Source organism: Rana temporaria, chromosome 12 (assembly GCF_905171775.1).
Source record: "Rana temporaria chromosome 12, aRanTem1.1, whole genome shotgun sequence".
NCBI classification, from domain to species: Eukaryota; Metazoa; Chordata; class Amphibia; order Anura; family Ranidae; genus Rana; species Rana temporaria.
This window is the reverse complement of record NC_053500.1, coordinates 19253195-19268039: the sequence shown is the minus strand read 5'-3', so window position 1 is coordinate 19268039 and position 14845 is coordinate 19253195. Positions and strand designations below refer to the sequence as shown.

Here is a 14845-nt window from a genome sequence, read left to right as displayed (position 1 = left end):
CACACAATGAGAATATCGGACGCATGATCGTCTTTTTTTTTTTTTTTTTCCATGCTAGTCTCCATTTTGAAAACAAATAGGTTATTATTGTACGAAAATTCTCGTACGACAGAATAAAAATTCGGAAGTGATGTAATTTATTTGTATTGTATTTTTGGACGAAAACTCTACTGATTAAACAAAAATTAAATGATCTGGTATTGTATGAGAATGTTTTTGTGTTTTTCCCTTTGGAAAATGTTGGACGACAGCTGTGTACTAACGATCAGATTATCGATCGCTTTGAAAGTGGTATTTTTTTACAAAATTCTGATCGTGTGTACAAGGCTTAAGGAAATTAGGCATCAGAGATAGGATTGCCTGTGAATTTGATAAACTGAGGTACGGACATAGAAGAAACATAAAACAGTCTATAAAGAACAGGCTTTATGGCTGAACAGTACCATAAGATCTGCCTCTCTATCCAGCCCTGTAACACTAGGTTACATTTTTCAAACTTATATACCTATCCTTTAGATATTCTCTTTCAGGTATTCAGTATTACAATGGGAGCATGAGTGGTAGAATCAAACCACTTTCTCTACATACTGCATAGTTAGAATAGATCTTTCTCTACATACTGCATAGTTAGATACATGGTAGATAAAAATCAATGGCCCGGATTCACAAAGCACTTGCGCCGACGTATCTTGAGATACGCCGACGTAAGTACAAATGTGCGCCGTTGTTTCTATGCGCCGGACTCAGAAACTAAGATACACCTGAGAATAGGCTTAATCCGACCGACGTAACTTGCCTACGCCTGCGTAGAGTGGGCGCATATTTACGCTGGTCGTATTTGGCGCTCCCATTGATTTTCTATTCACATATGCAAATAAGGGGTATACGCCGATTCACGAAAGTACGTCCGTCCGACGCAGTGCGTGTAAAGTCATACGCCCGGCGTAAAGTTATGCCCCATAAAGGAGGTGTAACTCAGCAGCATCCATGCAAAGGGCTGCACCAGGGAACACAAGCCGACGTATATTACGTAGTTTATGTAGGACGTGAATATGACTAGGCGTAGGTTACGTTGACGCCGTAGGCAGTGATCCGACGTATCTTAGGCAGTTGTTCCGACGTGATTGTGAGCATGCGCACTGAGATGCGCCCACGGGACGGCGCATGCGCAGTTGGCGATACGTAGCTGTCTGGCGCTCGGCCTATCATTTGCATGGGGTCACGCCTCAATAGCATGGCTCACGCCCACTTCCACTTACGCCGACTTACGCCTGAGAAACCCAGCGCAGATTTGGGAGGAAGTGCTTTGTGAATTCAGAGCTTGTCTCTCTGCGCTGCGTCGGCGTAGCGTAAAGAAGATACGCTACGGCGGCATAAATAAATATGCGCCAGTGTCTGTGATTCCTTTTTTTTTTTTTTTTTTTTTTAACAGATTTGTTTTATTTAAATCAGATTTTTTTGATTTTTTATCAAATTTATTTTTAATAAAATGCATTTGGAGTAAAAATCTATCAAAGGTAGTTTTCTATTTAAGATACAATAATAATTTAGTTTATTCAGCATGAAATGGAGCTTTGTTATGTAGCATGAGGCTAAATATTCAGCAACATTTGAATTTTTTGGAAAATTCATTCAATGAATCCAAGCTCTGCAAGCTGAGAAAACATGCACTGCATTGATGCATTCACACAATTTCACAGTAACCATAAGATGAAACAAAGTTCAGGAATATTCTTTTATCCCATTGTTTTACAAATCTATGTACACTACAAACTGAATGATTGAATCACTTCTGATATCGCTGTTTTACTAACCTGACAGCTTTGGATTTCTAAATAGGAAACCTTCATTTTGTTTGCAAATATTAAAGGTTCTAATTACCAGCAAGAATTAGTCCTTACATCTAAAGAGCACCTGTCATTTCAGATCCATCATGGAAGTGCCTGTTAGCGGGAATTCACTCACCTGCTGCCGCCACGTCCCTCACCTTGTTGTGTCACTGCCGCATCACCAGCCGCCCCATTAAAGTGAATGGGAATGTCGGTGAGTCAACAGAGGAGGAGCGGCTGCAGGACAGAGATGACAGTTGCTCTTCAAAAATTATACTTTAATTCAAGTTGATTTAAATCAAGCCTTTTTACTAGTGATTTAAACCATGATTTGAATTGTGATTTAAATCGACTTGATTTAAATCAAATCCACGCTGGTTAGCTACAATTATAAAATGTATTTCAAGGGACAGTATGGGGGGGATTTACTAAAGCTGGTACACAAAGAATCTGTCAGCTTCTAACTTTAGCTTGCTCAATTAGGCGTTGACAATGCACGTCGGGACCCTTCGGGGGAAGACCGCGCTATATTAAGATACCTCTCAACTCAACTCAACTCAACTCAACAATAAAAACTAGGGCCCAGATTCACAAAGGACTTACGACGGCGTATCTCCACGTACGCCGTCGTAAGTCCGAATGTGCGCCGTTGTATCTTCGCGCCCGATTCATAGAATCAGATACGCCTCACGGTTGACAAAATAGGAGCGGCGTAAGTCTCCTACGCCGTCGTATCTTGGGGTGCATATTTACGCTGGCCGCTAGGGGCGCTTCCGTATATTTCCACGTTAAATATGCAAATGAGCTAGATACGCCGATTCACAAACGTAGTTGCGCCCGGCGTATTAAAATACGCTGTTTACGCAAGGCGTACGACCGGCGTAACTTTACCCCTCATAAAGCAGGGGTAAGTCATGTTAAGGTATGGACGTCGGAAACGTCGGAACAGCGTTGTATATTACGTCGTTTGCGTAAGTCGTACGTGAATGGGGATGGGCGTAGGTTACGTTCACGTCGACTAAGCATTGAGCCGGCGTAATTTAGGGAGAAAATTCGATGTGATACTGAGCATGCGTGCGCATGTGCCGTTCGTAAGGTGCGTCATTTACGTGGGGTCACGATTTATTACCATACAACACGCCCCCTACCAGCCTACTTTGAATTAGGCGTGCTTACGCCGGCCCATTTACGCTATGCCGCCGTAACTTAGGGCGCAAGTTCTTTGTGAATACTGCACTTGCCTGTCTAAGTTGCGGCGGCGTAGCGTAAATAGGATACGATACGCCCGCACAAAGATGAGCCTTCCTACGTGAATCTGGCCCTAGAGGTCGATGGGTTACGATGCACAGCTCCCCCTATATCTGTGTCCTGAGCCAGATCATCAACATGACAATCTTGGCAAGAACTCAAGTCTTGGTGGATGTCCGGGGGGGGGGGGGGGGGGGGCAACTACAGCCTTCATGCTTCTGCAGTAAAGCAGCAGGATACCACAACTGCTCAAAGTCGTGAACCTGCCCATCACTTCACAAGGGAAGATGTACTTGCTGGCAGCTGGTGTCTGATGGGGCAGGAGATGACTAGAGCCCAATTTTGCCTTAATCAATCCCTGCATGCGTCCCGCAGGAAACCACCAGTTTCTCCAATCAAGACTTGAAAATAAAATAAAGGATCTAAATTGCTATTGTGGGCAACAGATCTTTTTTTTTTTTTTTCAAACATTTATAATCATACACGGTGCCCAATGATTGACGTTGCTGTTGATGGTGTTACAAGACACAAAATGACATGCCTATGTGACAGCTTCAGGACTACGTATGTGGGATTTTGGAATAAAGGAGCTTGTTTTTGTCCTAAATGGAAGTTAGCACACATTTCCCTTGTGTATCAGGAATATTGTGCCGTCACTTACGTGCACTGTCCTGTCTGGATGTCACAGCCAGGTTCAGTAAGGTTCTGTAGTCCAGTTTGAGAACAATCGCACTCCTCACACCCAACCAGCGGATGGCAACCAAAGGTCTGCGACTGACAAACTGTGCAATCCGGCTTCACGGTACGAGGAGGGCAGATACACTGTCCAGTCACCTCGTCACACAGACGAGATCCACATTCACAGGCTGCAAGAGAGGGAAAAAAAAAAGGACTGGTGAGTCATTCACTCATCATTCCGACAATTTAATATTGAAATATATAGATTAAAGGTGCCCTACCAATCCCCACCTGCAAGCAACAATGGGACCCTTGTGCCCAACTCATTTATATATGTTTGGCTTTATAACTTTGACCTTTCAATTTAAATTAGTGTAACATAGCCAGGTATTCATGCCAACTGGTATTCTGGAATGGTTTCAAGACTCACATAAATAGATGGAGTGCAGGAAGAAGGGAATTTGTTGGATTTTTTTGGATGCTACAAGTATTTATTTATAACATATTCTAAATAACTCCCTTAACACAAATTGCAATCACCACACCAAGACAAAAGGTTTGCTCTTGTACAACAGTCGCACTGGAACTTACGCCTGCATTCAGGGAATCCCCAGAATCCTGTGGCACAGCGGGAACAATCTCTTCCAATCACGTTGGGTCTGCAAGTGCACTGTCCTCCGTAAGGCTCACATGATGTGCCCTGGGAGCCAACCTCGTGGCAGTTGCAGGACTGGGCACCATTGTTATAGAAGAGGGACAGAGAGATGGCGGCGTCTCGGCAGAATTTAGACGAGGTTGGACTGCTGGGGAGAGACACCAATAAAAATGTCAGAATATAAACAAAAAAGTCAGTGCTACTACCCATACATCCCATGGAAACCAGAGCTCCCGGGTGCTCGAACCACAGTCGCTGGCTGCGTAGAATAATGAGGAAAAGATGATCCGCTCTCTAGTCGTTGCTCTTAAAGCGGAGGTTCACCCGTACAATATACTTTTTCCCCTTAGCTTCATGCTCGTTTTGTCTAGGGGAATCGGCTAGTTGTTTTAAAATATGAGCTGCACTTACGGTTTACGAGATGCATCCTCTCCGTCGCTTCCGGGTATGGGCTGCGGGACTGGGCGTTCCTATTTTGATTGACAGTCTTCCGAGAGGCTTCCGATGGTCGCATCCATCGCGTCACGATTTTCCGAAAGAAGCCGAACGTCGGTGCGCAGGCGCAGTATAGAGCCGCACCGACGTTCGGCTTCTTTCGGCTACGAGTGACGCGATGGATGCGACCGTCGGAAGCCTCTCGGAAGACTGTCAATCAAGAAGGAACGCCCGCTCCCAAAGACCCATACCCGGAAGCGACGGAGAGGATGCATCTCGTAAACCGTAAGTACAGCTCATATTTTAAAACAACTAGCCGATTCCCCTAGACAAAATGAGCATTAATCTAGGGGGATTGTTTAAAAAAATAGATTAATGGGTCCCGCTTTAAACAATTGACGTATTTATTGACAAGCCACAGTAGACAAACGCAATACAAAAGGTTGACGCGTTTCAGCCTATAAGGCCTTAGTCATAACCACCAAATAAAAATTTCAGCATGGCCCCATTTTGCCTATCTGAACTCTTAGAGAAAAAATAAATAAATAAATGTAGTTACCTGCTCTGGAAGCTGTTGGTACTGCACTGACTGATAAAACTGTATGACTTGTCCAGTGGTTCTTCCACCAGATAGCTGGAGCTGTAACTATCCTCTGGTATCACCAGTATGTACTCCTAAAACACAGATTGCAAGCATATTGGTCAGCCCTCATCATTAAAGAGTACCCGACATTCATTTACAGTAGGGGTTTCCAAACTATGGGCCTCCAGTTGTTTAGAAACTACTATTCCCATCATGCCCAGTCTTGTCTGTGAATGTGAGAGTTTTACAATGCCTCATGGGACATATAGTACAGCATCAGCTGGAGGACGGTAGTTTGGAGGTCCTTGATTTACAGCATTATCTTCCTGAGAAATTCAGTGGAACCTACCAGCCATATGATCTTTCCATCTGGTACATGTACGGTGACTGTGATGTCACTGTCAGTCATGCCCAGGATGGCTTGATCTTCAGACAAAACCAAACTACGGCAACCAAAACCATGAGGGCAGAATGTGGCATTGGCAGAGCCTGGGGAGAGAAAAGACGTAGATGACATACCTACTTCACTAAACAGGTCTATAGCTGGATCATGACCTTTAAACACCCATAATCCTTACCTCTCCAAACCCGGCCACCATGCACCTGTACCTCCAAAGTAAAAGATGGTTGGGAAGGTTGATAGTAGTGAATCATGAAGGCGTAACGCCCTGGCGATGGAACGCGTCCGTTATATGTCACCGTCGTCTGCTTTCCAAAGACAATAGAAAAAACATATATTTTACTAATGAGATTTCTTGGGAAATCTGCTGAAGTTTCAAACATGAAGAGCAATATCATCAGACATTAGATGACTTTGAGATTGGGCAGATATCAATATGTATGTGTGGTGCCAGTCCCTGGGGTCCTATATCTCGTAGATATTCCAAACGCCTTCTTCCCTGCCAAAATTATATTGCTTTGCACCTGGGAGTTTCGTGTGTTTCCCCCCCACCTTTTATGTGTTTCAAAATTTTACAATTTGTAAAATATAAAGTAATTAAAATTCTATCAGAGATGCCGGGAGCGCTTTATTATGGGCACAGCATGTGTACAAACCCAGGAAATGAGAGATCTCATCAACAATATCTCTAAGAGATAGAGGAGATTGTCAGGAATTATTTCTCCAGCATTTGCGAAAAAACAATAGGAACAGATTTTGGTAGATGAACTTTTTTTAAAAAAGGTCTCGTGTCATTTTTTATTATTGTGTTTGGTTCCCCAGGGGAAAAAAGTTCATGTAGCACTTTGTTCCATCCTCTTATGTGCTGCCTAAGGCCAGCCATACACAAATTCGATCTGAAAAAAACAGGGTGGTGGTCCCCCCACTAATCCATACCAGGCCCTTTCAGGTCTGGTATAAATTTTAATGGGAACCCCATACCACCCCCCCCCCAAAAAAAGGGGACTGGCTCCTCCCCCCAAATCCATACCAGACCCTTCGGCATCAGGATCTGCCCTCCACAACATCAACATGGAGACAGGGTGCTTTGGGGTGGGGGGAGTAGAGCCCCAACCCAAAAGTGACCCCCCTAATGTGCACCCCCCCATGCCCCTTTAAAGGAGAATTATACAAAAAGAAAATAGTTAAACCCACAAGTGCTTTTTTTACTCTACTATTTCTTTAAATTGGCTTTTGACATTTACAAATGCAGCAGTTTAGAAATTGGACGAAAGGTTTAGCTCTGGGAAACCCTTTTTGAAAGATAAAAAGTGCATTTTATATACAGCCATATAGATCAGACCAAAATGAGGGACAAATGAGGAGGAAAAAGGGACATTGCTCCAAATCAGGGACAGTCCCTCGAAAATCAGGGACAGTTGGGAGCTATGCCGTTGGTATTTTAGCTCCCCTAGCTTTATTCACTGATGGTAATAAAAACTTCACTAAGCTTAGAGATAATAACCAACAAACTATGCCTCTTGCTGGATAATATAGCAAAGAGGGGTTACCACCTATTCTCGTTTTCCAGGATCATGGAGCTTCCAATCCCATATTCACCTACAGAACCCCCTGCTGATGAAAACTGCAGCTGCACATTGCACTGCATCGCTTAGCAAGCCGATATAAATTTTTTTGTGTGGGATGGTTTTAAATAATGGGTACAGGACCCCACTCCCACACAGGACCCCACTGTTGGTTACAAATGCACTGTGTTTGACAAAAACACCATCATCCCATTTCACAGAGATTACTGTAACTTATGGCAGAGGGTGCAATTTATCACAAACCTCAGGAGATTGCAGACGTATCACTTTTGTGGCATCCACAGCTGTCGGTGGCAGTGATGTTGGATGTGGCACAACCTTTTGGCCATTGGTAGATGGAATTTGGTGTCCCGGCCATACAGGGATATTGTTTGACACTGAGCTTGTCTTCCCCTCCGTTAAAACCACAGACTGTGATGGTTTATGGAACCTCGATGGAATGCAAGATCCACTATAGACAAAAGGAGATATCAGATCAGAAGCCCAAACATATATTATGCAAGCCATTAGAACTAGGCACAAGCCAAATACCTGCTGGGGTTAAAAGATCCGTGAACGGCAATGCAGTGAACTCGTGGCTCGACGTACTGCAAACTGAACTGGTCAGCAGGAATGAGGAAGACCTTGCCCTGAAAGAAGGAACAACAGTGAAAACCTTGGAGACGTAACAAGTGAGACTGAACAAAGAAGACACCAAACATCCTTCTGACACTCACCAGGTGGAACTGAGTCTTGTCTGCTGTAAAGCGAATGTTGACTTCGGTGGTAAGGTCAAACAAGGCCACCTTCTGCTCATGATCCAAAGCCATTCCACGGCACAGAAAGCTGTAACACATTCATAAGAAATGTGTTTATTCCAACAACATAACACTAGTGTACATCTTTAACTAAAGTGGTGCCATCCCATCTGCATTTTTTTCCAAAGAAAACCACCCTTGTAGTACATAATAACTGATATTAAGAATACTGCCTATGTGAATGCACAGCACGATACATTTTTCATTCTGCTATTCAATTTCTGTGTGCCTGGATGCCAGGTGCATTCCAAAGAATGCTAGACAATGTCAATGTTTGAGCCTTGGAGGTCAGGACCACCCCCTCCTGGATGTTAGATGGCCCTTGTTCTTAGAGTCCATTCTGGGAGATAAAGTAGCCAGTGGAGCTTTAAAATGGATGTAAACCCTCCATACACCCAGTGAAGTGAACAGCCTCAGATGATACACAGAGATGAACCAAATCTCCCTACACAGGTTTTACATGTATATCTGCTGTCTTTACATTTATATACTGTTTAGAAAGTTAAGATCGTGTTAGGAGATTTTATGTTCCTGTTTAACACAGAGTGTGATGTCTGGGCATACAGCCAAGATAGATAAAATTGCTGATTGGAGGAAAGGCACACACCCCTGTTGTAATATTAATATATAAGTGTAGGTATGTATGGCACAATATATTGTATTGCATTACCATATTGACCAGGAATTCAGTTGAACTTTCCAAGCCAGCTGAATTCTAACATATCGAAGGGACAGCTGAAGACCCTTTGATGTGTTAATCTTATGCAAGTCTACCTAGGAAGTATTTATTGATGGTAATTAGACTTGAGGGGGTATTCATTCAGGGAAACATTTGGTTGACCTGGAAGAACCCCTCCCTCCAGTGTGAGACCAGAATTTGAGACATTCAAGCTGGCATTCAGTCAGTCTTGTCACTGAGAATATTCTCTGTATGAATATGGCACAGGTCTAGGAAAAGATGAGACTTTGAATTACTCTGTTGGATTTGTATCATCTGTGGAATTTGGACTTTGTTCTGTATTGGAAATCAAATAAATGCACTCTCTGGAGAGCCTGGTGTGTTGCTGCGGAACAACATAACTTATAGTCATCATACTAACACCTAAATATCAATTATCTAACCGGACTCCAATATACATATGAGATCACTACAACCCCATCTCATCATAGGCGGAGACTCTCAGAGCTGTTTTGTAACAGGGCCAGCTCCCTGCTAATCTATTTTAGCAACCTCCCCTGACAGAATTTTCAGGCTGCTTTTAACTGATGTGTCAGAGAATTTGCCAGGAGTAATCAGGCTGATAACAGGAAAAGGGGTCTGGAGAGAGCTATGGTACTTAGATCTTTGTAGAGAGATAACAAAATACTGCAGATATATGTGCCCAGCTCAAATTTCATGAATTGGGTTTACATCCACTTTAAGTTGAGACCCTCTGCATCCCAGGATCCGAGGCCTTCTCGGGAGCACAGAAATTGATTAAAGGATTTTCAGAGAAACAAGAAGTAGATCTAGGAAGTATTCCTATCCAGATGGGTTAGGGGTTTTGAGCATGCAAGGGTTTTCTTTATGAATGAATGAACTTGTGTCTTTTTTCCACCTATGCAACCAAGATACAAACCTGAATTTGCAGGGGGAGAAGGTAAAGACTCCATGCTGTGTGGGACGTTGTGGAGAATTTACTGTAGCACTGGTGATCTGCATATCCTCCTCGTTGGCATACTCTACGACAATGGCATAGCGGCCTGGGTGAGGCACCGGCAGATTGAACTGGACATCAATCTAGTAGACAGACCATGATGTTCAGGATTTTTATAGGCACACTTAATAAAGAGATACAGACATCAATACTCTCTTATTGTACGTACATCACTTCCATAGCAGCCAATTAATGGTGGGTGCCTGGGGGTGATCTGCTCTGTTGGGCAAGGTCGGGGAAGGCTGTTGTCCATTCGGCAGGTAACTTCACTGCCCTCTGATGAAGGGAATCCATCCAGCGAGAGGTATTTGTACAACAGGCAGCTGGATAGAAAGACATCATTATAAAATTATAAACACATATTATATATTAATTATACTTATGACTGAGCGGCCATCTGATATTATACTGTATGTACAGGTCAGTCCAACAGCTGTATAGCATTTCACACCCACATATGTCATGCTTACTTAATTTAACCATGGGCATTACATACGCCTCCAATGTCTCTGTCATCTTGTGATATAAAGACGGGTGTTTTGTATTTTGACTGACTGTTATGTGTTATTTCACTAATGAGTTTACATCATGATCACTAATAGACCTGCATTATGCACTGTTTAATTAACACCGTATTTGTTCTTGGATAAATTGTGCGATTTGGATGATCCTTACTTCTGATTGGCCTGCTCTGAAGTCGGGGCATATGTGCAGGCCTCGGTCACTTTCACCTGGAGGATCGGAGCCTCATAGTAGGCACTTGGAAGTAGGACAAAGTAATCCTGGTTGAGGAAATATACAGTGAAATCAGAATACTGATATTAAATCATTGCCAAACTTCCAAATTGGAGTAAAAGACTTACCAGAAGCACATCCTCCACCTCGATCACCACCGACCACGTGTTTGGATTCAGAACAAAAGGCTCTCCATAACTACTGCTTGGGACAGTGACAAAAGCCGGTTCTTTGCTTGGAGGAAAAACGATTTGCTTGATTTGCTCAGAACCTGCACAGAAATATAAATTGATGGTGTTACAATAATTGTACATGATTGAGATGGGATTGTCCTCCTCCAGTCTAATGTACACTGTTGGCTTGTACATCCCTCCGGCAACACTTCCATTGCCTTAAGCTGGACATAGACTGATAGATTTTCAAAGGAACATTTGTACAAAAAAAGCTCATCAGTACAAACGATAGTACCAACAGAGACTTGATTAATGTCATTTGAAAGTACTTAGTTTCATTTGCTTTTATTTGATTTTAGAATGAGAAGAATTATACAAACAAAATCCCCATATGGAAGGGGAAGCAAAGGGGAAGGGAAAGGGAGGGGAAGGAAAAGTGAGGGAAAGGGAAAGGGAGGGGAAGGAAAAGGGAGGGAAAGGAAAAGGGAGGGAAAGGGGGAGAGAAAGTGGAAGGGCAAGGGGAGGGGAAGAGAAGGTGAAGGGGAGGGGAAGAGAAGGTGAAGGGGAGGGGAAGAGAAGGTGAAGGGGAGGGGAAGAGTAAGAGGAGGGGGAACTGATGCAAAGGGGAAGGGGAGTGGTGGGGAGGGGAAGGGGAGGGGAGCGGAGGAGGGGTAAGTGAAGGGAAAGGGGAGGGGGAGGAGAAGGGGAGGGGGAGGAGAAGGGGAGGGGGAGAAGAGGGGAAGGTGAAGGAGAAGAGACGGGGAAGGGAAAGAGGAGAGGGAAATGAAGGGGAAGGGGAGGGGAAGGAGAGGGTAAGGGGAGGGGAAGGAGAGGGAAAGGGTAGAGGGAAGGGAAAAGAAAGTGAGGGGAAGCGAAAGGGAAGGGGAGGGAGAAGGGGAGGGGGAAGGGGAAGGGGAGGGGGAAGGGGAAGGGAAGGGGAGGTGGAAGGGAAGGGGAAGGGAAGGAGGAAGGGGGAAGGAGGAAGGAGGTAGGAGGAAGGGGGAAGAAGGAAGGGGGAAGGAGGAAGGGGGAAGGGGAAAGGGAGGGGAAGGAAATGTTGACGGTAAGAGGAAAGAAAAGGAATTACATACACACAACATATAGCGTTTTGTGTTGCATTTTAAACACAGACTTTCCTAATACCACGAGAGGATGAAACAGGAATAACATTGCTGCTCATTAACGGCTGAGAAATTCTGTTATTCCAGGAGTCAAAAGCTGAGAACGACGAAAATCATCAGCCTGTTGAAAAAAAAAACTCTTCCACTTTTGTACACAAAGTTTGTGGTGTTCACTGAAGGTTTGAGGTTTATCACAATGAATGAGTTTCCTCAGCTGTCTCTTAATCTCATAAAAAGCTCAACTTTGAGCAGTCAAATCCACAAGCCTTGTAATTATATTCCTGCAGAAACATATCCCCAAAGGAGATTAGAGGCACTCCAGTGACGGGAAGGAGAAGTAGATCTTGTGTCCACAGTCCCACCCCCAGCCAGCATTAATGAGACATTCCTCAGCTAGTCGAGTCTCAGTGTCTACTCTCTGGAATGTACCATTTGTAAGCACAGGGTGGACAGACACTTGGGACACTTACAGTTAGCACAGGCATTGAACTTCTTCTCTTCTATAAATGACACCTTGCCGTACACACTATCTGAGCCGCGGTTGACGTACCGGAACACAACTCGGAAAAGGTCGGGGGATGTCACGTTTATGGTCAGAATGACTTTTGGCTGTCAAGAAATAATGTCAATAAATGAAGATGAAGAGCCACACTTTATTATACATCTATACATTATTATACATCTTCAAATAGGTCATTATTTGAAAACAAAGTGCTAAAACACATTCAACGCTTCTGCAAAATAGCCATATATATAGAAACACATAGCATTTTCTTTTCTTGAAAAACTGATATTGATATTTTCTAATTCAATGTTAATACAAATTACTTTTCGAATTCAATCCGAAGGATAAAATGTTCTAAAACTGCCAAACCAAGCAGTCATGGCTGCCTTTCATTTTTCACATACTACTTTTTCTCTCGCTTTCTCTCTCTTTCTGCTTTCCCAAAACACGCTGGAGAATTTGATTGACTATTGCAGACAACATGAGCTCTTCTCTTCCATAAATATAGCTTGGTCTCACCTGATATGGTGACATTTGGGCATATCCTCTCCAGCTGAAGTTCTCAAACTCCAGAGGGTTGAAGCCAAATCGGACTTGCCTTCCATCCGTCGTCCGGCCATCCTCCACTTCATATCTCAGATGATGTAGATCCGGGAAATAATATCCACTGACAGGTCTGGGAGGTGAAACATAGCCAATCAGGAGCGTACACAGAAAACTCTCATTAACCATATATCATGGGCAATTCTTAAAGGACATACAGTAAAACCCTGGATTGCGAGCATAATTCGTTCCAGAAACATGCTTGTAATTCAAAGCAAATTTCCCCATAGGAGATAATGGGAACTCAAATGATTCGTTCCACAACCATTTATTCATAAGTCCTTCAGTTTATAGTCCATATAAAAAGATTATAGCAATGTGAGCAAGGTTGTGTAACCATAAAATGTCCACAAATGGAAGCCTCCAAAAGGGGATTAGAAGCAAAATCCAGCAGGAGCTACAGGGTATATAAGTTTTTTCGTGACTGCGACATTATGGCGGACACTTCGCACAATTTTGACACATTTTTGGGACCATTGTAATTTTCACACCAAAAAATGCATTCTTTGTTGTAGAAATGACAGTTGCAGTTTGGGAGTTAACAACAGGGGGCGCTGAAGGGGTTATGTTTCACCTAGTGTGTGTTTACAACTGTAGGGGGGTGTGGCTGTAGGAGTGATGTCATCGATTGTGTCTCCCTATAAAGAGGATGACACGATCGATGCAGCCGCCACAATGAAGCACGGGGAAGCCGTGTTTACACGCGGCTCTCCTCGTTCTTCAGTTCCGGGGACTGATCGCGGGACCCCAGCGGCGATCGGGTCCGCGGGTCCCGGAGCTTCGGACCGGGTCGCAGGCGCCCACCGCGGGCGCGCGCCCGCGACCCACGGCTGGGTAGATGTACAGGACGTACCGGTACGTCCATCTGCTCAGCCGTGCTATTCTGTGGACTTATATCTACAGGCGGCGGTCGTTAAGTGGTTAAGGGACGTGGCAAGGGGTGTGTCCTATGCCTGCATACTTTTGCTAATAGGTGTCCCTTATTCCCATTTTAAAAAGTTGGGAGGTATGATGTTCATCAGGAAAGCAAGATAAAGCAATTTGAAGTAAATAAAGCTTCTGGGCACCCATAGGCCTATAATAACAATAATAATTATAATAATTGAAAAAATATAATAATAATAAATAATAGGCTCTACATGTGACCAAGATGCCACCAAAAATAGCAGCCATTTTGTTTCTCAGTTGGCCCCTGTAGAGATGCCAGGCTTTATTAACACTTGATGAAGTTGCAGACAAATTCATCAATTAATTATCCCAAGGTCATTTTCAGTACGGCGCACATGACCAGCTGTAGTAAAATGTTGGAGATAATGCTGTACAAACATCTTGCTTGTCTTTTCTTTTTACAGTGTAATGAAAGTCCACAGCAGCTGTCTCTGCCCAGCTTAAATGCAGCTGATTTCAACAGACCTTCATTAGCTGGGACAGCTGATGCTCAGTGACAAGCGTCCAACATACACATCCGCTATCAATCTGGCAATTAGTAAGCCTGTGTGATCATTCCGTTATTACAGCCACTATTCCCAGCACACACTCACCGGTTGCATTTCGGTCCATCCACATTCTCGCGGCACTGGCATTCGCCTGTCCTGGCATCGCATGCCAAGCCAACTGAGCCTCCGATGTCACACTGGCATCCTGCAAGGGGGGTGAAGAACACCTGGTGAGTTCACTCTGCCAAGCCGTGAGCACTAGGCCCAAGGAGGCAGCCAATAGGATATTTATAGCGGCCTGAGCTGTGGAATGCGCGAGAGGCATCCGCTCTTCTCAATGTGCATTAAGAAGGCATTTCCAGAT

General features: G+C 43.9%; 1 protein-coding gene across 2 annotated transcripts in view; it reads right to left on the bottom strand.

Annotated features, from left to right (window-relative positions):
* The window catches only part of LAMA5 (laminin subunit alpha 5), a 217036-nt gene that overhangs the window by 69246 nt on the left and 132945 nt on the right, over window positions 1-14845 (bottom strand). Inside the window, exons 21-35 of one of the 2 annotated variants that reach the window (XM_040330485.1) lie at window positions 14587-14686; window positions 12962-13118; window positions 12408-12546; window positions 10772-10914; window positions 10584-10690; window positions 10078-10231; window positions 9831-9991; window positions 8131-8239; window positions 7946-8043; window positions 7658-7865; window positions 6007-6136; window positions 5778-5917; window positions 5405-5520; window positions 4347-4558; window positions 3739-3943 (exon numbers count right to left, since the gene is read on the bottom strand). In XM_040330485.1, coding sequence (XP_040186419.1) covers window positions 3739-3943; window positions 4347-4558; window positions 5405-5520; window positions 5778-5917; window positions 6007-6136; window positions 7658-7865; window positions 7946-8043; window positions 8131-8239; window positions 9831-9991; window positions 10078-10231; window positions 10584-10690; window positions 10772-10914; window positions 12408-12546; window positions 12962-13118; window positions 14587-14686 — 2179 coding nt within the window. The remainder of the gene's footprint in view (window positions 1-3738; window positions 3944-4346; window positions 4559-5404; window positions 5521-5777; window positions 5918-6006; window positions 6137-7657; window positions 7866-7945; window positions 8044-8130; window positions 8240-9830; window positions 9992-10077; window positions 10232-10583; window positions 10691-10771; window positions 10915-12407; window positions 12547-12961; window positions 13119-14586; window positions 14687-14845) is intronic. The other variant, XM_040330486.1, reaches the window with a different exon arrangement.